Source organism: Myiozetetes cayanensis, unplaced genomic scaffold, assembly GCF_022539395.1.
Source record: "Myiozetetes cayanensis isolate MyiCay16 unplaced genomic scaffold, myiCay2020 scf5-8, whole genome shotgun sequence".
NCBI lineage: Eukaryota > Metazoa > Chordata > Aves > Passeriformes > Tyrannidae > Myiozetetes > Myiozetetes cayanensis.
Window position 1 is genome coordinate 15,915,659 of NW_026087742.1, and position 20,319 is coordinate 15,935,977.

A 20,319-nucleotide genomic window follows, 5' to 3' on the forward strand; every position below is an offset into this window, starting at 1 on the left:
TGACAGAAACAGGGATTTCACTGTCAGAACCTGGTTTTATTCTGTTTGAACCCCGGCCTCTGCCCTGCAGTCTCTCCAAGTCCTGGTTGCTGTTAAAACGTACAACATTATTTGTACACATTTGCTATTTTGTCGGCGTGTTTCTGGTTTGTGACAGTTGTTTCACAAGCAGGATTTACTCTGTTTCAAACAAACAGAAGCCACAACATGAGGGATTGCCTGCGTGTTGTCATTCCACTCACACATTTCACACATGCAAGTCAGCGGTCCTTCGGTGCCTTTTGGAAACATTCAGGTGGTTCAGCTGAGACCCAAAATGACCGTGGAAAGTCTCTGTCACCAGCCCAGTGCTCCGCTGGCGAGCTGAGAACGCGAAAGCACAATTGGAATTTTTCCACAAATGGAAAAGCACAATATAAAGCATTATTGGAAAAAGGAAAAAAAAAAAAAAAGTGTAGCGACACCTAGGTTTGTTTTGAACAGTTTGACAGCAAATCCCAATCCGTGCCCAGCTGAGGGTTTTCCCGTTTGCATAGTGAAGAGCTAATGCTAGAGCGGATGAGTTGCGGTGTTTTCCAGACATGGGGAGGGGGAAAGTTTGTGTCAGGTGCGTGGATCATCCCAGTTTCCGTGCTGTGCTTCTACCCAGCTCCCATCCATGGATGTCCATCATGGACAGTGGTTAGTTTTGCCCTCAGGGGTGAAATGGTCCAGGTTTTCCTGAAATGCTTCCCCTAATGCACGGGACGAGCTCTGTCGGAGGGTCTCTCCCCTCGGAGCATTGCTAAAGGCTTGGTTTTTAAAATCAGTGAGAGTCTTTAAGGCTTCAACCTCCCCCTTTGCTTTCATTGAGAAAATACTTGTTCAAGCTACACTTCCTGACTGCTGTGCACTGCAGGTACAAGAGCATTGGAAGAGAAATACTGACAATATAGAACAACATCGTACAATCACCTGGTATGATCCCTTTTGGCACTTTTCCTTCATTTATCTGATCTTGCTGGCTCCAAACATGGACCATTCATTCCGTGTGGCTGTTCCCGGGCAAAGAGCTCCAGAGGGTTAAAAAGTGACTTTCTGGAGTCAGCGGCATCTTTGGCAGACACAAGTCATGGAACCAACCCCAGCTTCACATTCTGGGAGGATGCTCCCACAGAGAATGCCTTCATCCCAGAGGGAAGGCTGAGGGTTAGAAAGGACTTTCCTAAGGTGTGAATAAATACGTGGTTTAATCTCAGGCCTCTGCACATCTTGCAAGAGGTATTTTCCTCCTCAGCTGGCTGAATTTCTGGCAAAGGTAGTGCCATTCCTGACCTTTTTATGGGAGAGGATGGGAACTCCTGCTCTTTTGAGTGTAATTATTTACAATTTTTGTGGTTTTTTGTGCAAGCTTACACAGACTTCGAGAGTGTTAAATTAATAGAACATTCATCCTGCTTCGCATTGCCGCAACCCTTCCACGATTGTGATTCCACATCCAAAGGTCTCCTTAAATGTGGATGCCACAGCCTGTGCGTGATGCTTGGGGAGTCGGGATCTCTGTTTTGGGGGGAGCTGGGGTCCCATGGAGCTTTTTTTGGCTGGGGACAAACTCCAGCTGAGGCATGCCTCCTACCCAGCTCGGATTTGGAAAGAGGAAATTAACGCACAAACCCCCGAAATATTTATAAAATCTTTTCCAAAGGAGATATTTAAGACACTGGCCTGGTGCATTGGGCTGTGAAATCTCTTTGAAGAGGGGAAAGAAAAGATACATTCAGCATGTAAATCTAGGTTTTTTGTGGTGTGGCAGCCCAGGCCTGGCTGAACCCACACAAGAAGTGCCACAAGAAAGAAAGAAACTTCAGGGAAGTCTGAGTGGGGCTGCAGGGATTAACTGTGGAAAAATAATTCTAAATCTAAATGCACTTGGGAAGTGCATACTTTAGCTCAAAATGTTGGGAGAAACTACATGGATTCTCAGTTAAAGCTGTGGCTTTCCCTCCTGAGCTCTAAGGACACATCCAGGCCATTGCTCCTTCTCTCTGTGCTGCTCTTCCAGGTCTGGCCAAGGCTCTAATTCCTCAATTTCCCTCTAATTCACAGCTGGAAAGAGGAGCAGCATTCAGTTTGGGTCAAAAGTGCCTGATTCAAGCAACACCTCCTAAGGCTCTGAGAGGGCCTGGAGTGCTGGAAAGACAGAGCAGGCCAGGTCTCACCAGTCCCGGGGACAACTTTAACCATCCAGTAGTTTGTGTGGCAAGGAGATCCAGAGATACAGATATATATTATGGAATCATTGCTATAAGATTTCTCCAAACAAAAGTGTCAATCTTTCGAAATATAGTATTTAAAATATATAAATTTTATCCATTAAAATATAAGATTTCTTTTTTTTTTTGCCTTTTTTTTTTTTTTTGTAAAAATCCAGTTCAATTAGGGAAAAAAAAAATCTGCCAGGGTCCTTGCAGTGAAAAAGAAAACCAGTTCCTGTTTTCTTTTTAACCGTTTTAAGATGGAGGGAGAAAATTCAACTGTTCTTAGACAGAGGAAATTGGGCAACAAATGTTCTTTTAGATCAGATCTGTTTGTTTAAGCGCACTGGGTGTCCTCCCTTCACACCATCCATGGAGAAGCTTGCCCCAGCACTGTGCTCATCCCCCAAAATCTCTGGCACGTGGGTGGGCAGGTGGGGAACGCCACAGCTCCGCCCTGGACAAAGATCCCCGTGGGCTCCGAGGATCCCAGTGAATACTCTGCAAGGCAGCTTTCAAGGATCGAGGTGGAACAGTGTTGTTTGAGCTCCGTTACTGGAAATAATCCACAGAGTTAACGGATGGATGAGTGTTACAAACATTCAAAGGGCGGGAGGCCACATCTGCGCAGAGAACACACGCTCCACCAAGCCCAGGCTCCAGGCCAGCTCTGCTGCAGGCCCGACTTTATGCCTGGAAGTGGGAATTTTTAGTGCATTGCTCACCTGAGCTTTCTCAGTGGTTTGGACCTGGAGCCAGGGAGCTCAGAGCAGGGAAAGCCCTCTGGAAGGCTGGTCTCCCATCCCAGCTCCACAACCAACCACTGGGTGCCTGGAGAGCACAGGGATGCGTCAGATCCCTCAGGAGCCTCCTCTGGGACATGTAAGAACAGGTCTTAGACAGAGAGCTCTTAACCAAGCAAGATCCTGAGGGTATGTGTCAGCAGGGAGAATGTCTGCTGAACAAAATCACCCAGCTGGTATTTCCCTTCCTTCAGTGTTAGAGGGAAGAATAGGAAATCCTCTTGGCTTGGAAGAGGCAGGGACTAGGAGAAAAGCTCCCTGGATCCCAGCGCCCAGTGCTCCACCCAAGCTCTCTGCCCTGTCACTAACCCAGAATTACAAGTCCCTATAAGGCTTTTCGGTAAAACCCTTATTTTAGGTCTCTTTTTTTTCCACTTCATTTGGTTTTTTACATCAAGAAAGTGACGCATGGTCTGTACTGCTGTTGCAGACAGTGAGATACATTCATTTTTAAGTACTGTTCGGGATTTCCTTGGAGAAATACGGAACAGGCTCCCTCCCCAGCAGCCCTCAAGTCATTTGACATGGGTAAGGCCTGACTCCACAGTCTGAGGGAGAAAATCGGGCAGGCAGAGAGGAGAAGACTGTAAGACAGAACAAACCTAATTTCCATGAGCAGAGCTCAGATTTCCCTTGGCAAGGGATGAACGAGGTCCTTACCTCGTACCCCATGTTCACAACCCTCCAGGCTGGGGAACCCACGTGAGTGTGGAGGCCTTGCAGTGTATTCACAGGGATAACAACTCCTTCACACCAACGGACCAGAAGGGATTTTCTTTCCTCGTTCTCTCCTGTTTTTTTTTTTGTCAAATCTGAAAGGACTCTGGCTTCTCTCCGAACTGGACCTACGAACGCCTTACCACTGGAACGAGAAAACAATGGGGTGGGTGGAAGTAGGGCAAAAAATAGTTTTCCTGTAAGACAATCTGATAAACCTCATCGTCCTCTAGAAAGGCAGCATGGCCCACCAGTGCTACTTGGCCCCCAGAGTGCTCTTGGAGCGCAGCAGGTACCGATCCACTCGGACTTTCCTCCTGTCCACTGTCCTGTTCTCGCTGTCAAAAATCCGCTGGAGGTGCAGGGCCAACCTCCTGTCCTCCTCCTCCTGCTGGAGCTTCTGCTCCCTCTCCCGCACCTCCGGAGGCACCTCCCCTGCCGTGTGCCTCAGTCTCTTGACGGAGCCGTTGTGCTCCAAGTGCTTTGTTTTGCAGCATCTCTTCCGGCCCCGCCTCAGGAGCGGCGGCTGCTCCGTGATGATGTTCCCGACGGAATTGCAGGTGCTGTTCTGCACGTTCATCAGCTTGCTGTTGTTCAGGTACTTCAGCTGCTTTTTCGCCGGCGCCTTGGCGGGGACTCCGAGCGTGCTGCTGTCGGGCAGCGTCGTGCCAACGCCCACGCTCAGCATTTTCGGGCCAAGACCAAGACAGGATTTGTCCACGAGTTTTAGGTCAGGGCCTTCAGACACTCGTGTGTTCGAGGAGGTTACATTTGATCTCACATCTGCTTCGGCAGCGCTGTCATCTGTTGTTAAGGCCTGTGAACCCTTGTTCTTGTCGCTCCCTCTTCCCAGCTTCATTTCACTGATGGAAGGGAAGGAATCCAGCTTGGGGTGAGGCTCTCCCACTGTGTCAGGTGGAAGGTGGTCATCCTGCACTTGTGGCTGCTCTTTAGTGTAAGTGCTGGAGTTGGTGATGTCAGGAACCGTAACGTCTTCCACGGGCTCTGAGGCCAGGGATGTGAGGGTCGCTTTAGAGAGAGTCTTTTTGATCTGACGCTCCTGAAATATCTGCTCCCATTTTTTCAGTATCCTAGGACTGGCCTCGTAGGTGGTTGGCTTCTGCAGGCTCCGGTTCAGGTTCCTCGGGGTGGATTTGATGATGAGAGGGCTCAGGACTCTGCCGTCGGGAAGCCTCTTCGGAGGAGTACACGGGGAGCAGACGATGGGCTTGAAGTGGTTGAGCTCCTCAGAGATGCTGTCGTTGCTCTCGGGGCTGATGGACCGCTCTGGCTTGTGCAGGGCCGAGAGGGACGACACAGCGGTGAGGACCAGGCGCTTCTCTGCCGTCAGGTCCGGGGCCGAGAGGCAGCGGTTGTTCTGCGTGGATGACAGGACCCCGATCAGCGGTGTCGATGTGCCAGTCACGGGCAGCACCTGAAAGGCAAGGCAGAACACCCGGGATATTGGTCACGGAGAGGAGAAGGACAAGAATGTGAGAGGGAAACAGGAGAGCCCGAGGTTACTGTGATCTCTGGGCACAGCACCTTCCATGCTCAATATGGGGCACGAGCAGGACACACCAGATCCAGCATGATTTGGGTCTGAAGTTATGTCAGTGCAAGAGCAGGGCAACCCCTCCAATGGCAAAATCACGGGATGGTTTGGTTTGGAAGGGACCTTGAAGATCATCTCACTCCAATGAGGCTGGATGGGGCTTGGAGCACCTAGAAGGTGACCCTTCCCATGCCAGGGGACTGGAACTGGATGAGCTTTAAGGTCCCATCCAACCCAAACCATTCTACGATCTTATGAATCTCTTCCCATAGCATGGAAGTGCCAAAGAACATATCCTGACATCAGGAAAACAAATAAACAAGCTTTGCTCTGTTTAAAGAGCTTTGAAGAGAAAGGGAAAGGAAGAAAGGATTATTTTCCTAAACTTCTGTAAGATTTTTCTTTAATTGGCTGCAGATTCAGCCTTGAAAAGAAAATGAATCACAAAACAAAAGGCTAAGGACAATCCTCCCAATTAGCCTCCAATAACTCTGTCACCTGTCTGCTTTTCTGCTCAGCAATTCCCAACCCATCAGGTTTTTACTGGGAAGTGACTGGCCCCAGGGCAATAACGCAGCACCACAAACGCCATGTTTCATATCTGCAGATTACTGGTGCTGCGTAACCTCAGATAAGGACATTTACATACAACAACCTGTTCCCAGACGCTGCCTGTACCTTTGCTTTGTTGGCTGGGGCTGATCTCTGCCTGCTCTTGGATCTCTCCTGAATGGTGTCGTTGCAGCTCCGACTCCTCTCCAGCTTGGCGGTTAAATTCCTGGAAAGCAGATGGGTGGAACGGGATTGTTCATGGCCTTAAGGACAACCAGCTCAACAGCCCTGGCAGCTGTTGGGAGAGGCATCAGCCTTGGCAGCACCTGACTGTAAGAGATACCTCCTATGCCCTCTGGGAAAGGGATCCAAGAATTTTAGATTGTGTTCATGGGCTCCCCACTAAACATATGGACACCTCCACCCACGGCTCATAATTTACTGAGGTCAGAGCTAATGATGAAGCTGTGGAAACCCCTTTGCTTCTCATGTGGAAACACACTTGGTTACTCAGCTGCTTCCACTAGGTCAAGCAACAGCTTTCTAGGGAAAAAGCTGTCTGGGACTGATGGTCTCTCTTCATGTCTGTGCTGGAGAAGGATCCAGCACTCCTGAGTTCATCCCACAGGACTTTGATTTCTGACTAATGATTTAAATCTACAGGCAATGATTCTTCTGCTTCATGGGGTGAACACTAAATTCCTTGATCCCCTGGATTTTATAACAGGCAGAAAGTAAGCAGATGGACACCATGTCCTAACAATGAACCTGCTCTAAAATTCCAGAAAAAAAAAAAATCACTTATTTTGGATTGAAACCACCATTTGAATTAGAGCATCTCAGGTGTGTTTAGAACAAGTTGAAAGAACATCTTTAAGGGACACTGAATAAAGTCTCAGCATCTTACCCTGAAAGGAGAGCAAAGGAGGTCTTGGAAACAAAAGCCGACCGATGAGTTTGCTTGCCCTGGAATGGTTCTTCATTCTCTGAATCCGAGAGCCGTTCAGGAAACTGAAGTCAATCAAGGAAGAGTTAACTGACATGTACAACAAAGAAAATAACTTGGAAAATAAAATTCTTTCTTGCAAAGGTGTTAAAGATCCCCAAAGCCCTAGTTTCTGATTGTACCGAGAGGACATAAAGCATAAATAATGCAAAAATAAGCACACAGCTCCTATTTGTAGTCATTGAATAAACTTATCTACTGATCAAGAAAAAGTGAGAAAATCCTACAGTTAAATTACTACAGGGTGTTCATTACTCAGCCCCCACAGATCAGCCCATCAAACTGAAATGGTAAGAGCATTTCCTACAGAGCCTCCCAACTGAAATGGGAAACAGCCAAGACTCAGCCTGAAGGATGTGTTGAACTTCAGAATCGTGCAGAAGATTCACGGGGAAGTGTTAAAGGAAGTGCACAAGGATCCTCCCAAAGCAGAGATTTATCTGCTCTGTTTGGAAGTCATGTGTTGGTGGGTAAAAGGGGGACAGAAACCTCTGGAAGAACATCTGCCATAATCAACATGGATCTTTATAATCTGTTAGCTCACAGCCTTCAGGGACTATAAAGGGTCAATCAAATCATCCTGGAAAGCCAAAGGATGAAAGCTCTGGATATGTGGATAGGAAGCAGAAGCATGAGCTTACTTACACACTCTTGGTTCACTTTCAGCACGACAGATTCATCCTTTTTCTGTTGTTCCTCTGTTTTTCTTTTCCCTACATCCATGTCATCTACAATGAACTTGTGAATCAGCTCCTCAGACGCCTTTTCTTCTTGTAGTTTTTCTTCTCTCAGCTGGAAAGAATGAAAAAAGAGTATTTATAATATATGAAGTCCTCCACACAAATTTGCAATAGCAAGAGTCAGGTCACAGCACTAAATTTTGTGCCTTCAAGGCAGAGCTCCTGCCTCTCTCTCATAATAACATGAAGATTGGTTTGTTTCTACAACACATTTGTGGTTTTGACACAAATAGCAGGGATTTTATCTTCTTTTCAGGACAACAAAGGCACTTAGACACAGGCCATGAATAGTCTACATATATCTGTAAATAGAACAGCCTCCCTCCTTCCCCCATCTAACCTCTGTGGATATGTAACATCATACAGGAATATTTAAGGATTTTGGGCAAACCCAGCCTATGAGGTGCCAGCACAATCTTTGCTGACGGTGACCAGTCAAAAAGACAACAACAGGATCCTAATCAAGGGATACAAACCAGAATTTAGGTCCAGAATTCAGGCTGCACACAAACTCTAATGATAAAATCTATACTAATTAAAAACCAAAAAATTAAGTAGCCTTGTGTAAATTATCTCCCAGAGAATTTCTTTACAAATGCTAGCACATAGAAATGTGCTGGGACGTGAGGATCAGAAACTGAAACAACGTGGTGTGAAACATCCACCCTGGGAGAAGTTTATCCAAGTAGCATCTCCGGAATACTGAATGCAAGACCATCGGCAAAATTAGCAGCACAATTAGCAGAAAATGCATTTTAACTTGTTTGTAGCTGTTTTGAGTACTGGAACTGCAGGGAAAAAATGCTGAACATGTGGTAATTTTCTGTTCAAGAAACACCATCATTCCTGATATTAATATTTATTTCCAAAAGTTTGGCAAACGCACACTTGGGATCTTCACAAACTGCCAGATTTAGAAAACAGCTCGCAACTGGGATGAGTAAAGGAGTTTTGAAATGCTCCTCTCCCTTTCTCAGGAAAGCCAGCCTGGCTTATCCCCATTCCACAGGCAGGGGGAGCTGAGATGAGAGCTTCTGCTTCCAGACACAGAGGGAATACCCATCAGGAAAAGCTTAGATTCCCAGACCTGAATTCTCCTCCTGCCTAATTCAGTTCAGAGACACCGAGAAATCCTTGATAAGTGACAACAGTCCCAATTTTGCCTCTGTAACTCTCTGATTGGAGAGGTTGGTCTGTTCTCCCACAGAACAAGTGATGGCATGAGAGGAAACGTCCTCAAGCTGCACCACTAGAGGCTTAAATTGGAAAATTCCTTCCCTGAAAGGCTGGTCAGGCACTGGAACAGGAATCCCCATCCCTGGAGGGATTTAACAGCTGTGTGGATGTGGCACTTGGGAACACGATTTAGTGGTGGCCTTGGCAGTGCTGGGGAACGGTTGGACTCCATGATCTCAGAGGGCTTTTCCAACCTAAATGATTCTGTGATTCTATGAATGAGGAAACAGTGAGTGACTGCAGCACCGGTTGTGATTTCATCAGCAAAATTGCACTGCAGTTTCCTCTTCGATGACGATTCAGGGAATCTCTCCCCCCATAGCTCTTTCAGCTGAGTTTCATAAAAAGCAGGTTTAAGTTGGCAGGGGAAGGAAACTCATCTCTCATCTGGCAAGGGACAGAAAGGGCAAGGCAGGAGGCTGAACAGGAATGAGACAGAACCAGGCCCAAAATGCCAGAAACAAGTTAAAACATTTCCTTGTGACTGATGGGGAAGGTAGAGGTGTTGGCATGGGACTGCACGCAGTATCTTTCAGCAATGTTCCTATAAAAGGGTTATAGATCATGGGAGAGAAGATGGTTTAATCCTTCCAGAAGATCCAGATATGCCTCACAGAATCCCTGAATGGTTTGGGTTGGAAAGGACTTTAGAGCACATCCAGTTCCACCCCTTGCCATGGGCAGGGACACCTTCCACTAGACCACATTGCTCTAAACCCTGTCCAACCTGGCCTTGAACACTTCCAGGGCTGGGGCAGCCACAGCTGCTCTGGGCAACCTGTGCCAGGGGCTCACCACCCTCACAGGGAGGAATTTCTTCTCAATATCCCATCTAATCCTGCTCTCTGGTAGTGGGAAGCCATTCCCTCTTGTCTTGTCACTAGTACCTGAAGAAAAGTCCCTCTACAGCTTCCTTGAAGGCATTGGAAGGGACCTTTAGATCATCTGTTAATACCTATACAAAAAACTTCATTTCTTCATCTTTAAGCCAAAGATGCCCTGAATCAACTCATCTTAAAGACCACAGTGAAAAACACAGTGATGCACATTTAAATTACTTAATTATATTTTTACAGCAGTAAGATTCCTGTGCACTTAAAGTCTGACATTGTTGCCCAAACCCAGCTGCTCCTCAACATCATTGCTGAAAATGCCACAAGCCCCACAGCTTTGCACACAAAGTTTCCTTCCCTTCCTTCCAAGCCACCTGGATGGGAGAAGAGTCTGCAACTGCTTGAGATCAGTTAATGAAACAGTCAGCCAAAGTTACCCTAATAACCTGCAGCGACATTTCCCATCAGTGCCATGGCTAATTCCACTCGAGGGGAAGCAGGAGGGAAGGCCCTTCCACACTTTTCAACTGTCTCCTCACTCAGATGCATTTCTCAGCCTAGTTATTTACCTTAAGTATCACCTAAACAGAATTTTCCTCCTCAGACAAGGCTGTTTTTCTAACTCAGCTCCACAGCCCTTTCTACCCCTGTTGGTATTTTCAAGTGAAAACCCAAAGAAAATTCAGCAATGACGAGCCCCCTGGGATCCTTTTCCCCAGCAGGCAGAATAACCAATGAGGGGCCAGACCCATCTCAAGGGAAAACACCATCACAGAAGTCAAAAATCCCTTTTTAAATGGAGAAAATATTTTCATGGACTTTAACTGCAAACCAGCTGAAAAGCTTTTCCTCCCTTATCATTTTTTTGACCTTTAAATGACATTTTTTCCTTGCCTAAAAATAAACAGAAAGCTCTGGTTTGGAATAGTTTGTTTCTGAGGAGAAGGATGTTATTGCAGGAGATACCTTATGCTGCAAAAGCCTTTATGGAATTACATCCACAACCAGTTGCTCCAAGGAAGGTACATTTCCATGTTCTGGAAGACAGACTAAGACAGCAAAATTTGGTTTCTAAATGCTCAATTACAGCCATTTCCTGAAGTGGCTGAACAGCATAAGGGGAATAAATGACTTTTGTCACAGAGCAGGAATAAAGAGCCCTTCAGGTTTCTCTACAGGATAGCATTCCTGCAAGAAATCCAAGTTCTCCTGGAACAAAACACACAATTACCCAGAATACTGACCTTCCTTAGCTGGCTTTCATATTCTTCTCGGAGTTCCCCTGCTTTGCTTAATTTAATGGGTGCTCTGAATATAAAATCTGGAAAGAGAAGGGAAAAAAAGAAAGGAAACACTTTTTAGTGCAGGATAATGGTGTTGGCCAGTATTTCCCAAAAAGTGTGAGATCGCCATGGGCTGTGCAAGAGGTTCTGCAGCACTTTTTCCAACTCCAGATGTTTATATTCCACCACTGCTATCAAAGCTCTGTTTAACAGGCAGGGACATCAGGAGGAGGGTGGCCAAGCAATCCTACTTTGCACTTCCAGAGTTTCCTTGGAGACTCTCAAGAGTCCTTGACAAGCAGTTAAGCAATCAGAGGAGTATTGGCATGATGTAAACACAGAGGTGAAGTAACAGCCTGGTGATATCACAGGGGATCTCAGTCCCAGGAATAAAGCCAGGCTTTAAGCACAGGGAATCTGAAGCCTAGGAATAAACTCAGGCTTTAAGCTCCTACTCCCAGACACCCAAAGCACACAGGCTGACAGCTGCAGCACAGCACCCTCAATTCACATCCCTGCCCTTCTTCCACTGACACCAGTGCATTGGGAATGCTACCTACTTTCTGGATAAACAGTGCTTTTTCTCCTCCACATCCCCTTCCAGCTGTTTGCAGCATTATCCCACTGATCTGGAGCAAGCACAGCCTTTTTTTTTTCCACTTGCAATTCATTCCCCGAGGTCAATATTTCTCTCTGTCTGGCAGGAATTCCCCGTCCTGCTCCCACTTCCTCCCTTCCCCCTCGGGAATTCAGGAACCAAAAGGCTACTGGCACGGGGTTACAGTTTAACCTCGTGGAGTCTGTTATTCCCAAAGGACTCCCTTCCTTCTGTCGGCCACAAAGCTCCCTCCCACTTCTGTGCAGTGCAAGTCTGGGCAAGTTGCACTACCGTTGGAGGAGCCTGGATGGAAAAGGGAACAACAAGAACAAAACAAGCCCTGGACAACCATCCTGGCTCAATCCCTATCAGTATTCCAGGCAGGGAGCAGGACAGCCCATCATCCTAATGTGATGTGGTCAGGATGGAACAGGTACGAGCATGGAGGAAACATCAGGGGTATTTCCTTCTTCCAGCTTGCTAAAATTAAAGGATATAAACCAGCAGCTCCATCACGTTTTCAGAGAATCACAGAACATTTAGGTTGGAAAAGACCTCCAAGAATCCAACCTGTGACTGGTCCCCACCTTGTCAATCAGACCAGAGCACTGAGAGCCACATCCAGTCATTCCTTGAACACCTCCAAGGATGGGGCTCCACCACGTCCCTGGGCAGCCCCTTCCAGTGCTTAAAAACCCCTTCCATGAAAAAACTTCTCCTGATGTCCAGTATGAACCTCCCCTGGTGCAGTTTGAGGCTGTGTCCTCTCCTCCTGTCACTTGTTCCCTACCCCCACCTTGCTCTACTCTCCTGTCAAGGGAGTTGGACAGAGCAAAAAGGTTCCCCACGCCCCTCCTTTTCTCCAGGCTGAAACCCCCGAGCTCCCTCAGCCACTCCTCACAGGACTTCCTTTATTTAGGAAGCACTTTCACTTGGCCCAAAATGAAAGGTTCACAGCGGGGGGAGTGAATCAAACGCCCAGTGACCTGTTGCTGACTGTCCTGCTGGGCATCCTCGGGTTCAGGGCCACATTTCCCTCCTCCCTGGGTTCAGGTCACAGCCCTGGTGCCCACATATGCCACTTAATCACTCACTAAATTCTGTTTTCACTTGTCCTGCTTTCCACTGGTTTGCTTTTATCTTACAGAAGACTCCTGTAACTTGAGTCCCTCCCACTGAGGGCGAGTTCAAACTCTGTAGCCTCTGGAGATGGGAATGCAGAACAAATCACAGAGTATTTCTTTAATACTCCCTTCAGAAAGGAGAAAAATAATCTCATGCAAGCAAACATCAAGCATATAGATTATAAGGCACTTTTTTTTAAATAAAAAAGCTGCTATTCCCTCCTCCTTGCACGCCTACGAGAGCCAGGCTTGTTTTTAAAGGAGAACTTCCCAAATGTCCCAATATGTGGGATGAAAATCCCAAGCAGAGGTAGTGCTGGGAAGGCCAGGCTGCATTCCTTGCTCCTGCAACCAGCCATGCTGGAAACTTTCCACTGGTTTCCCCAAATGTTTTTCCAGTTGTGTCCTTGAGTACTTCCAGCTCTTTGTGAGCTTTATCAAGCTGAATTTCCACTGGGATGCTCCTGACAGCAACAGGAATTTAACTCCCCTGCAGCAAACTTCAGCTACTTCTCAATGGTTAAGGCTTGTCTCAGACCTCATCTCCAGAGGTAAAAAGGTGGATATTTTTTCCCCTTCAGGGAAACATACAACTGGAAAGAGGAGCCACGTCAACTGTCTCATTGCTCACATGGGTTCAGCAAGCCAGAAGAGATTTTTAATAGTGGGATAACACTTATTTGTAAAGTTGTGCTGGTTTAGCTCAAGGGAGGCAATTTTGTCCATAGTGTCTTTATGAACCAACTTGAATATTTTATAGTTGGGTCCAACTCTGTAGAAGAGATGGAATCAAAAATGTATGCATAGCTATATATCTGCACTCCACAGAATCCCAGAACGGGTCAGGTTGGAAGGGACCACAGTGGATCATCTGGTCCCACTTCCCTGCTCAAGGAGGGTCATCCCAGAGCACATGGCATAGGATTGTGTCCAGAGAGTTCTGGAATATTTCCAGTGAGGGAGACTCCACATCCCCTCTGGATAATCTGTTCCTGTGCATGGTCACCCACATAGGAAGGAAGTTCTTCCTCATCTTCAGGTAGAACTTCCTGGCCATCAGAACCACTCCAGGTGGAACCACACCAGTCCTCACACTGGGATGCGGCCAGGAAGGACAGCAAGATGACCAGAGCACCACACGTGTTTCCCTGGAATACCTCACTGTGCCAGTCCTGGATGTTCAGGGCCAGGACAAGGCTGCTCAGCTGTGCCACAGAGAGCAACAAAATGGGCAAAAACATGGAAGAAAAGGCTTTTCACGCGATTTTGCAGCAGATCTCCTGCTTGGTCTTCCTCTCAAGTGATCTGTGGGCCAACAGAAATGTTTTCTGAAGGGCTGCCGGGAAGGCTGGCACTGGGATGCTCCTTCCAAGCCCAGGTAAGAGCACCAAAACAGGATCAGACCTGGCATCCTGCTCTTTTATCCTGGCAGACAAGAGTTTCATTCCGCTGTGCTCAGCCTTGGAAAAAACAATTGATTTCTGCACTATTTGAGAGGACAACAGATTTTCTAATTATTTAATGCTGGTTTTCTTTATAAGAGGCATCTGACAGCCTAAATCCCCTCTGACTCCATCCTTTCCAGGTTGGAAGTGTGCCTTACACACCATCTCCGTGGAGCCACACTCCCGACCAGCACATTTTATATTTACTGGCAAAAGATCCAGAAACCTCCATCTGGCGAATTCAGCACCAGGGGCTGGATAAAAGTAAAGCTGAACTCGACTCAGAGGCCTGTCTGTCATTCAGAGGCTCCTGAGTTTTGCCAATCTGATTCCATCCGGCAAGTCAAAACTGTGCCATGAGCAGGAGCAAATTTCCTCAACCCCAGCTTCCAAGGGAACTTCCAGTAGACGTTGTAGCTTCCTTCTCCCCTTTCCTCCTGGCAGGGATAAAAAACCCTTGAGGTTTTCACTATTTTCCCCTCCCAGCAGTCAGTGAGTGTTTATACTTGCAGCTGAAGGTGAAATTTTAAAATGTTTTCGAAATACAAACCAAGAAGTTTTGTGAGTGCAGAGAGGTTTGGAAACAGTTTTCCAAGAGGAGCAGTTTAATTAAATGATATGAAGATATGCCAACAGCTGAGATAAAGCTTCCCAACAGATTTGCATAGAATTATGGAATGGTTGAGATTGGGAGGGACTTAAAGCCCATCCAGTTCCACTCCCTGCCATGGGCAGGGACACCTTCCACGAGACCACGTTGCTCCAAACATGGCCTCTAACACTTCCAGGGATGGGGCACCCACAACTTCTCTGGGCAATCCGTGCCCAGGGCCTCACCACCCCCACAGGGAAGAATTCTTTCCCAATATCCCATCTAACCCTCCCCCCTCTGGTAAGCCATTCCCCCTTGTCCTGGCACTCCAGGCCCTTGTCCAAAGTCCCTCTCCAACCCTCTTGGAAGCCCCTTCAGGCTCTGGAAGGGGCTCTAAGGTCTCCACAGAGCCAGTATTTTGTTGTTTTAATTGGGAAGAACATTTAAAAAACATTTAGAAGCACAGTGAGGAAAAAAACCCCTATTGTAGGTATAAGCACTATTCAGATGGAGGCACAACTAGCTGGAAAATTATTTTCCAGGAGCTAACGATCCACTGCCATGCTAGGAGAGCCTCTCACACTGGCCATGGCGTCTGGCCCTAATCATTCTCTTCATTAACAGCTTGAATGGTAGATTAAAAAAAGAAGTGGTGTTGTCTTTAATCAGTTTGATATGGGGGGGAAAGGGGGGCAAATCACTGCTTTTCCCAAGGCAGGGATTGCCTTGTTCATCGGGATTGCCACTTCCAAACACTGTGGCCTTGAGATAAAAAACAACTGGTGACAGACTAGAGAACAACAGAAACAACAGGAAATTAAGGAATCACCAGGAAATGCTCCAGAACTAGACTGGTCCGGGCCAGTGGGGAAAGAGGGAAACCACAGCCAAAAAAAGACTGTGAGGAAGGAGGGGGAAGTCATGTTAAAAGTTTGGCAAAAACACTCTTCTGTGAGCATCAGTTATTAATTGTAGTGCAAAAGAGAAACAAAAGAAATCAGCTGCCTTTGTAATAAGGGAGATTTCGATTAGACATTAGGGAAAGTTTTCCAAGTGTTCAGAGGCTGAAGCAAAGGTGGGATCCCATCCTGCTGTCTGTGTTCAGATGAGAGACTTGGGATGTCTGTGAGGAATGGTTTGGGTACACCCAGTCCTACCTCAGCACAGGGAGCAGAATTTCCCTGTCCCTTCCAAAAACACCTGGGGGTCTGTTACATACCCAGTCACTTATTGCAGCCCCTCAGCACTTAAAGAAAGTTTGTAAAAAAAGAAGGGGAGTGACTTTCTACATGAGTTGGAAGGGACCCACATGGATCGTCACTAAGTGACAGGACAAGGGGGAATAGCAGCTTCCAACTGCCAGAGGGCAGGGTTAGATTGGGATATTGGGAAAGAATTCTTCCCTATGAGGGTGGGAAGGCCCTGGCACAGGTTGCTAAGAGCAGCTGTGGCTGCCCCATCCCTGGAAGTGTTCAAGGCCAGGCTGGAGCAATGTGGTCTAGTGGAAGGTGTCCCTGTCCACAGCAGGGGGGTGGAACTGGATGTGCATTGAGATCCCTTCCAACCCAAACCATCCAGGTTGATTTATGATTATTTATTCTCTCGCTCCTAGGCCACTTTCATTTTAGCAGTCTAAAGCTCTAGACCATCTTATCAAGCCCTTTCCTTAGAAAACTGCATTTCTGTTTCCCAGTTCATGAGGGAACATTTGTTCTTCAGCAATCTTCCAAGCTCTCTTGACATCATCTATAATCTGAGATGGTAATGTCAGAATTGACATGCAGAAATCTATCAGTGCAGATGGGGATCTGATCCTGAAGTTTGGCCTTGTGCCTGCTGAGAAGACACAGCCACAATCTCATCTGTTTGTCCTTCTTCACGAGCCTCTTTTCTTTTTTCTTTATTAATAAGATATTCCATCTCCTTGGAAGTGGCCTCAAGTTGTGCCAGGGAGGCTTAGGTTGGATATTCGGCAAAATTTCTTCACTGAAAGGGTGGTCAGGCATTGGAACAGGCTGGAGGGATTTAAAACCTGTGTGGATGTGGCACCTGGGGACATGGGTTAGTGGTGGCCGTGGCAGTGCTGGGGAACGATTGCACTCAATGGTCTTGAAGGGCTTTTCCAACCTAAACAATTCTCTGACTCTATGAAATGTGAATGTACTTATTTTGTTAAAAATCTGGCTGAGCACCTCCCTGCAAACATGTTCTGTTCCTTCTCCTTGGCCTGCTGAATCCTCACACACACATATGTGGTCTCCCAGCCTCCCATCTGCTGCTCCTTTCTGCCTTCCAAGACTTTCAACAAGCAACTGTTTTAATATAAGCTTAATGGGTGTTTCATAACAGAATTCACAGAATAATTCAGGTTAGCAAAGACCTCTGGGCACGTAACCCTTCTGCTCAAGCAGGGTCACCAGGAGCAGGCTGGCCAGGTCCATGTCCAGGATGGAAACTCCACCTGGCAAACTCGTGCTGGTGCTTAGTCACCCTCACAGAAAAAGAAGAAAGCTCAGAGGGATCTCACCAATGCTTTAAATGACAAGTGGAGAAGACAGAGCCAGGCTCTTCTCTGTGGTAACAGAACAGGAGGAAATGGGCACAAATTAAAATAAAAGAAGTTCATTGAACATAGAAAAATCACTTTTTTACTGTCAGGGTGGTCAAGCACTGGTACTGGTTGTCCAGGGAGGCCACAGAGTCTCTTGGAGATGGTACTAACCCACCTGGACACATTCCTGGAGACCCTGCTTTGAGCAGGGCTTGGCTCTCCCTGCCATGCTGGGATCCTCCATCAGCCTCACTAATGCAAGGATAAACCACTTTGACTGCTCTCTCCCTGCAAGGGGAGGTCCCTGTTTGCAATGGATCATCTGCCTTTGATTCCCACACTACGAGCACAACTTGGAGCACAAGAAAATGACAACCAAGACAATTACTCTGTGCCTTATTGCAAAATATAGTCATGGAATGGTTTGGATTGGAAAGGACCATAAAGCTCATCATGTTCCAATCCAGTGCCATAGGCAGGGACACTTTCCCCTAGACCATGTTGCTCCTTGAACACTTCCAGGAATGGGGCAGCCACAGCTTCTCTGGGCAGCCTGTGCCAAGCCTCAATAACCTCACAGGGAAGGATTTCATCCCAATATCTCATCTAACCCTGCCCTCTGGCAGAAGAAAGCCATTCCCCCTTATCCCACACACAATTCAGGACAAGCAGAGAATTAAAACTAATTCCTTTTAAAGAAAACCAACCAAGATACTGCACAAGCATTCCTGCAGGATAGCTGGATACTCCCATCCAAGCCTGCCTGGACCAAGCCGAGTCCATTTAAGCAGGACTGACAGCACTGCCTCGGAGCAGAGATTGACTTGGGGAGTTCCCAGAGGAACCACTCCCATCCCTTTGGCTCAGCTCCCTCTGGACAGCCCGGCTGTTCATTGATTCTGCAAATCCTTCCAGGCAAAGGCTCCTTAAATCTCTTCCAGGTTAGCGGGGTTAGTTCAAACCACCAATTTAAGCTGTTTAAGCTCGTCCTGCCAATTCTTCCCGCAGCCAATTAGAGGATGCTGACACAAGCACGAACTGGGAGACCAGGAACATGCTCCGGGTCCAGCTAAAAGGATGTTTATCCGTAGCTTAAATCCTTGTCTGTTCCAGAGGGCTCCCCCCTGGCACGGCTTCTGGGTGGTCGATCTCTGCATCACCTCCCCAACTAAGAGATCCTGGCACATTCCAAGAGCTCACAGCAGCAAGGTGGGCATCTCCAGCAGCTCCCACTGGGAAAGAAGAACACCGCCGGCTCAGACAAGGATTTTGAAGGAAACGCAGGGAGCGGTTTTCCAGGAGTTGAGGAAGGCAGCTGGCTTTAGAGGCAGGAAGGAAACGCGTGACAAGAAGCCAGGAACTCAGGAACGATGGATTATTTTATGCCAGCAAGGGAGCAGGACTTCCCATGGCGCATCCTTCCAGGGCCTTCCAGGGTGAGGGGACCCGATGGGCACTCAGAGCGTAGAGCTGCTGATCTGGGCACAGCAGAGTGGGGAAATATCCCCCCCGTCCGGGCATCCCTTCCAGGGATTACGCCATCCATCCACTCCATCTCCTGACGCCACAGAGGAGGGGTGGGCTCAGCCCCGCCGCCCCCTCACTGCTCGGTCCCGCAGGATTCGGGGGGTGGGAGGGAGAGAGACGGCTGAGTCCCCACAAACTCATCGCACCTTCCGCGTTTGGCCCCGCAGGACACGGCGGGGGGGGGGGAAGAAGGGGAGGAGGGAACGACACCTGAGCACCCGCAAACTCATCGCCCCCCCTGCCCCCTGCACTGGCCACGCCCCACGGGGTCTGGGCCCCGACGGGGCACGGCCCTGCAGGACTCGGGGTAGCTGATTCCTGGTAAAACTCATCACTCCTCCTGCTCGACCCCTGTCTGAGTCCCCGCGAACTCATCGCACCTCCCACGCTTGGCTCCGCTGGGCTCGGGGCGGGCCTGAGCCCCCAGGAACTCATCGCACCTGCCGCGCTGCCGCCCCCTCCCGCGCTGGCCACACCCCCCTGGGGGCCGAGCCTCCGCAAACTCATCACACCTCCCGTGTCTGGATCCCCCCCACCCTCCGGCCCGTCTGAGCCCCGCAAACTCGTCGCACTTCTGGCGAGCGGCGCCGCCTCCCGCGGTCCGAGCCCCCGCGCACCCCCGCCCGCCCCGCGCGTGGCCGCGCCCGGGGCTGAGCCCCGCGCACTCCTCGCGCCCCGGGCCACGCCCCGGCCCCCGCGCCCCCGCCCCGCCGATGGGGGGGCGCAGGTGCCGCCGCCGCACCTTGGTCCGGCGGCCGCTGCTCCCCGCCTCCTCCTCCGGCCGCCGTGCTGGCTGCGGGCTCGGCCTGCTGCCGCCGGGCCCGTGTGGAGAGGCGGCTGCGGCACAGCGGGCAGCACAGGCCCGGGCCCTGCAGGCAGCGCTGCGAGCAGGCGAGGCAGAGCGAGTGGCGGCAGGGCGGCGTCACCGTCACCGCCTCCGCCAGCGCCTGCCGGCACACCGGGCACTCCGCCACCGCCAGCACCACCCCGTCCTGCTCCTCCTCGGCCGCGGGCCGCCCCCGCCGCCGCCGCCCCCGCAGCGCGGCCCGGCCGCCAGCGCCCGCCGCCGCCGCCGCCATCTTCCCACACTTTGAAGGGCCGCGGAGGCCACGCCCATCCCGCATAATTAATGAGAGGGGCGCGCGCTGTCATTCATAGTAATGAGCGCGGCGCTCGCGCGGCCCGCCTCCGCACAGACCACGCCCTCTCGATGAATATTCATGAGTGCGGTATATAAGGACGGTCCGCCGCTCCACTCCTCCCGCGGCTGCCGCTCCGTTCCCGCTGCGGTCGGAGCTCCTGCAGGGAGACGGAGTCACCCTGTGGGGCCTCGGCCCTTCGAGGGTGCCGCTGTCCCCGCCACGAACCCGGGGAGGTCACAAAACAAATAACGCCATGGAGGGGCTGTGGCTCCAGAGCAGGACGGGCAGGGGTGCGGAGGCGGCGAACAGCCAGGCAATGGTTTGAAAAGCAGGAGAGCGAGACGTGGCCGTGGGAAAGGGGTGCTGGGCTGGCTCGGTGTG

At 49.2% G+C, this 20,319-nt stretch overlaps 1 protein-coding gene across 3 annotated transcripts; it reads right to left on the bottom strand.

Moving 5' to 3' along the window:
* Positions 1 to 15: 15 nt before the first annotated feature.
* Positions 16 to 19,875, bottom strand: RNF169 (ring finger protein 169). Of its 3 annotated transcripts, none has more exons than XM_050334169.1 (6): positions 19,539 to 19,875; positions 10,921 to 10,997; positions 7,513 to 7,659; positions 6,769 to 6,872; positions 5,988 to 6,087; positions 16 to 5,189 (listed from the first exon to the last, which is right to left on the bottom strand). In XM_050334169.1, the coding sequence occupies exons 1-6, from the start codon at positions 19,873 to 19,875 to the stop codon at positions 4,011 to 4,013; spliced, it is 1,944 nt and encodes a 647-aa protein (XP_050190126.1). In that variant the 3' UTR covers positions 16 to 4,010. The 3 variants fall into 3 exon arrangements, with proteins under 3 accessions (XP_050190126.1, XP_050190127.1, XP_050190128.1); XM_050334170.1 differs by lacking the exon at positions 19,539 to 19,875 and adding an exon at positions 17,977 to 19,181; XM_050334171.1 differs by lacking the exon at positions 19,539 to 19,875 and adding an exon at positions 11,520 to 14,990.
* Between the last annotated feature and the right edge of the window lie 444 nt (positions 19,876 to 20,319).

What these genes read in the sequence shown, in the direction of transcription:
- RNF169 (XM_050334169.1), bottom strand. Translation starts at nt 19,875, where the DNA reads ATGGCGGCGGCGGCGGCGGGCGCTGGCGGCCGGGCCGCGCTGCGGGGG. An exon ending in TGAAAGTGAACCAAGAGTGT is followed by an intron (nt 6,873 to 7,512) that starts GTAAGTAAGCTC and finishes GATTGACTTCAG; the next exon opens with TTTCCTGAACGGCTCTCGGA. An exon ending in TCCTTTGCTCTCCTTTCAGG is followed by an intron (nt 6,088 to 6,768) that starts GTAAGATGCTGA and finishes TCTGCTTTCCAG; the next exon opens with GAATTTAACCGCCAAGCTGG.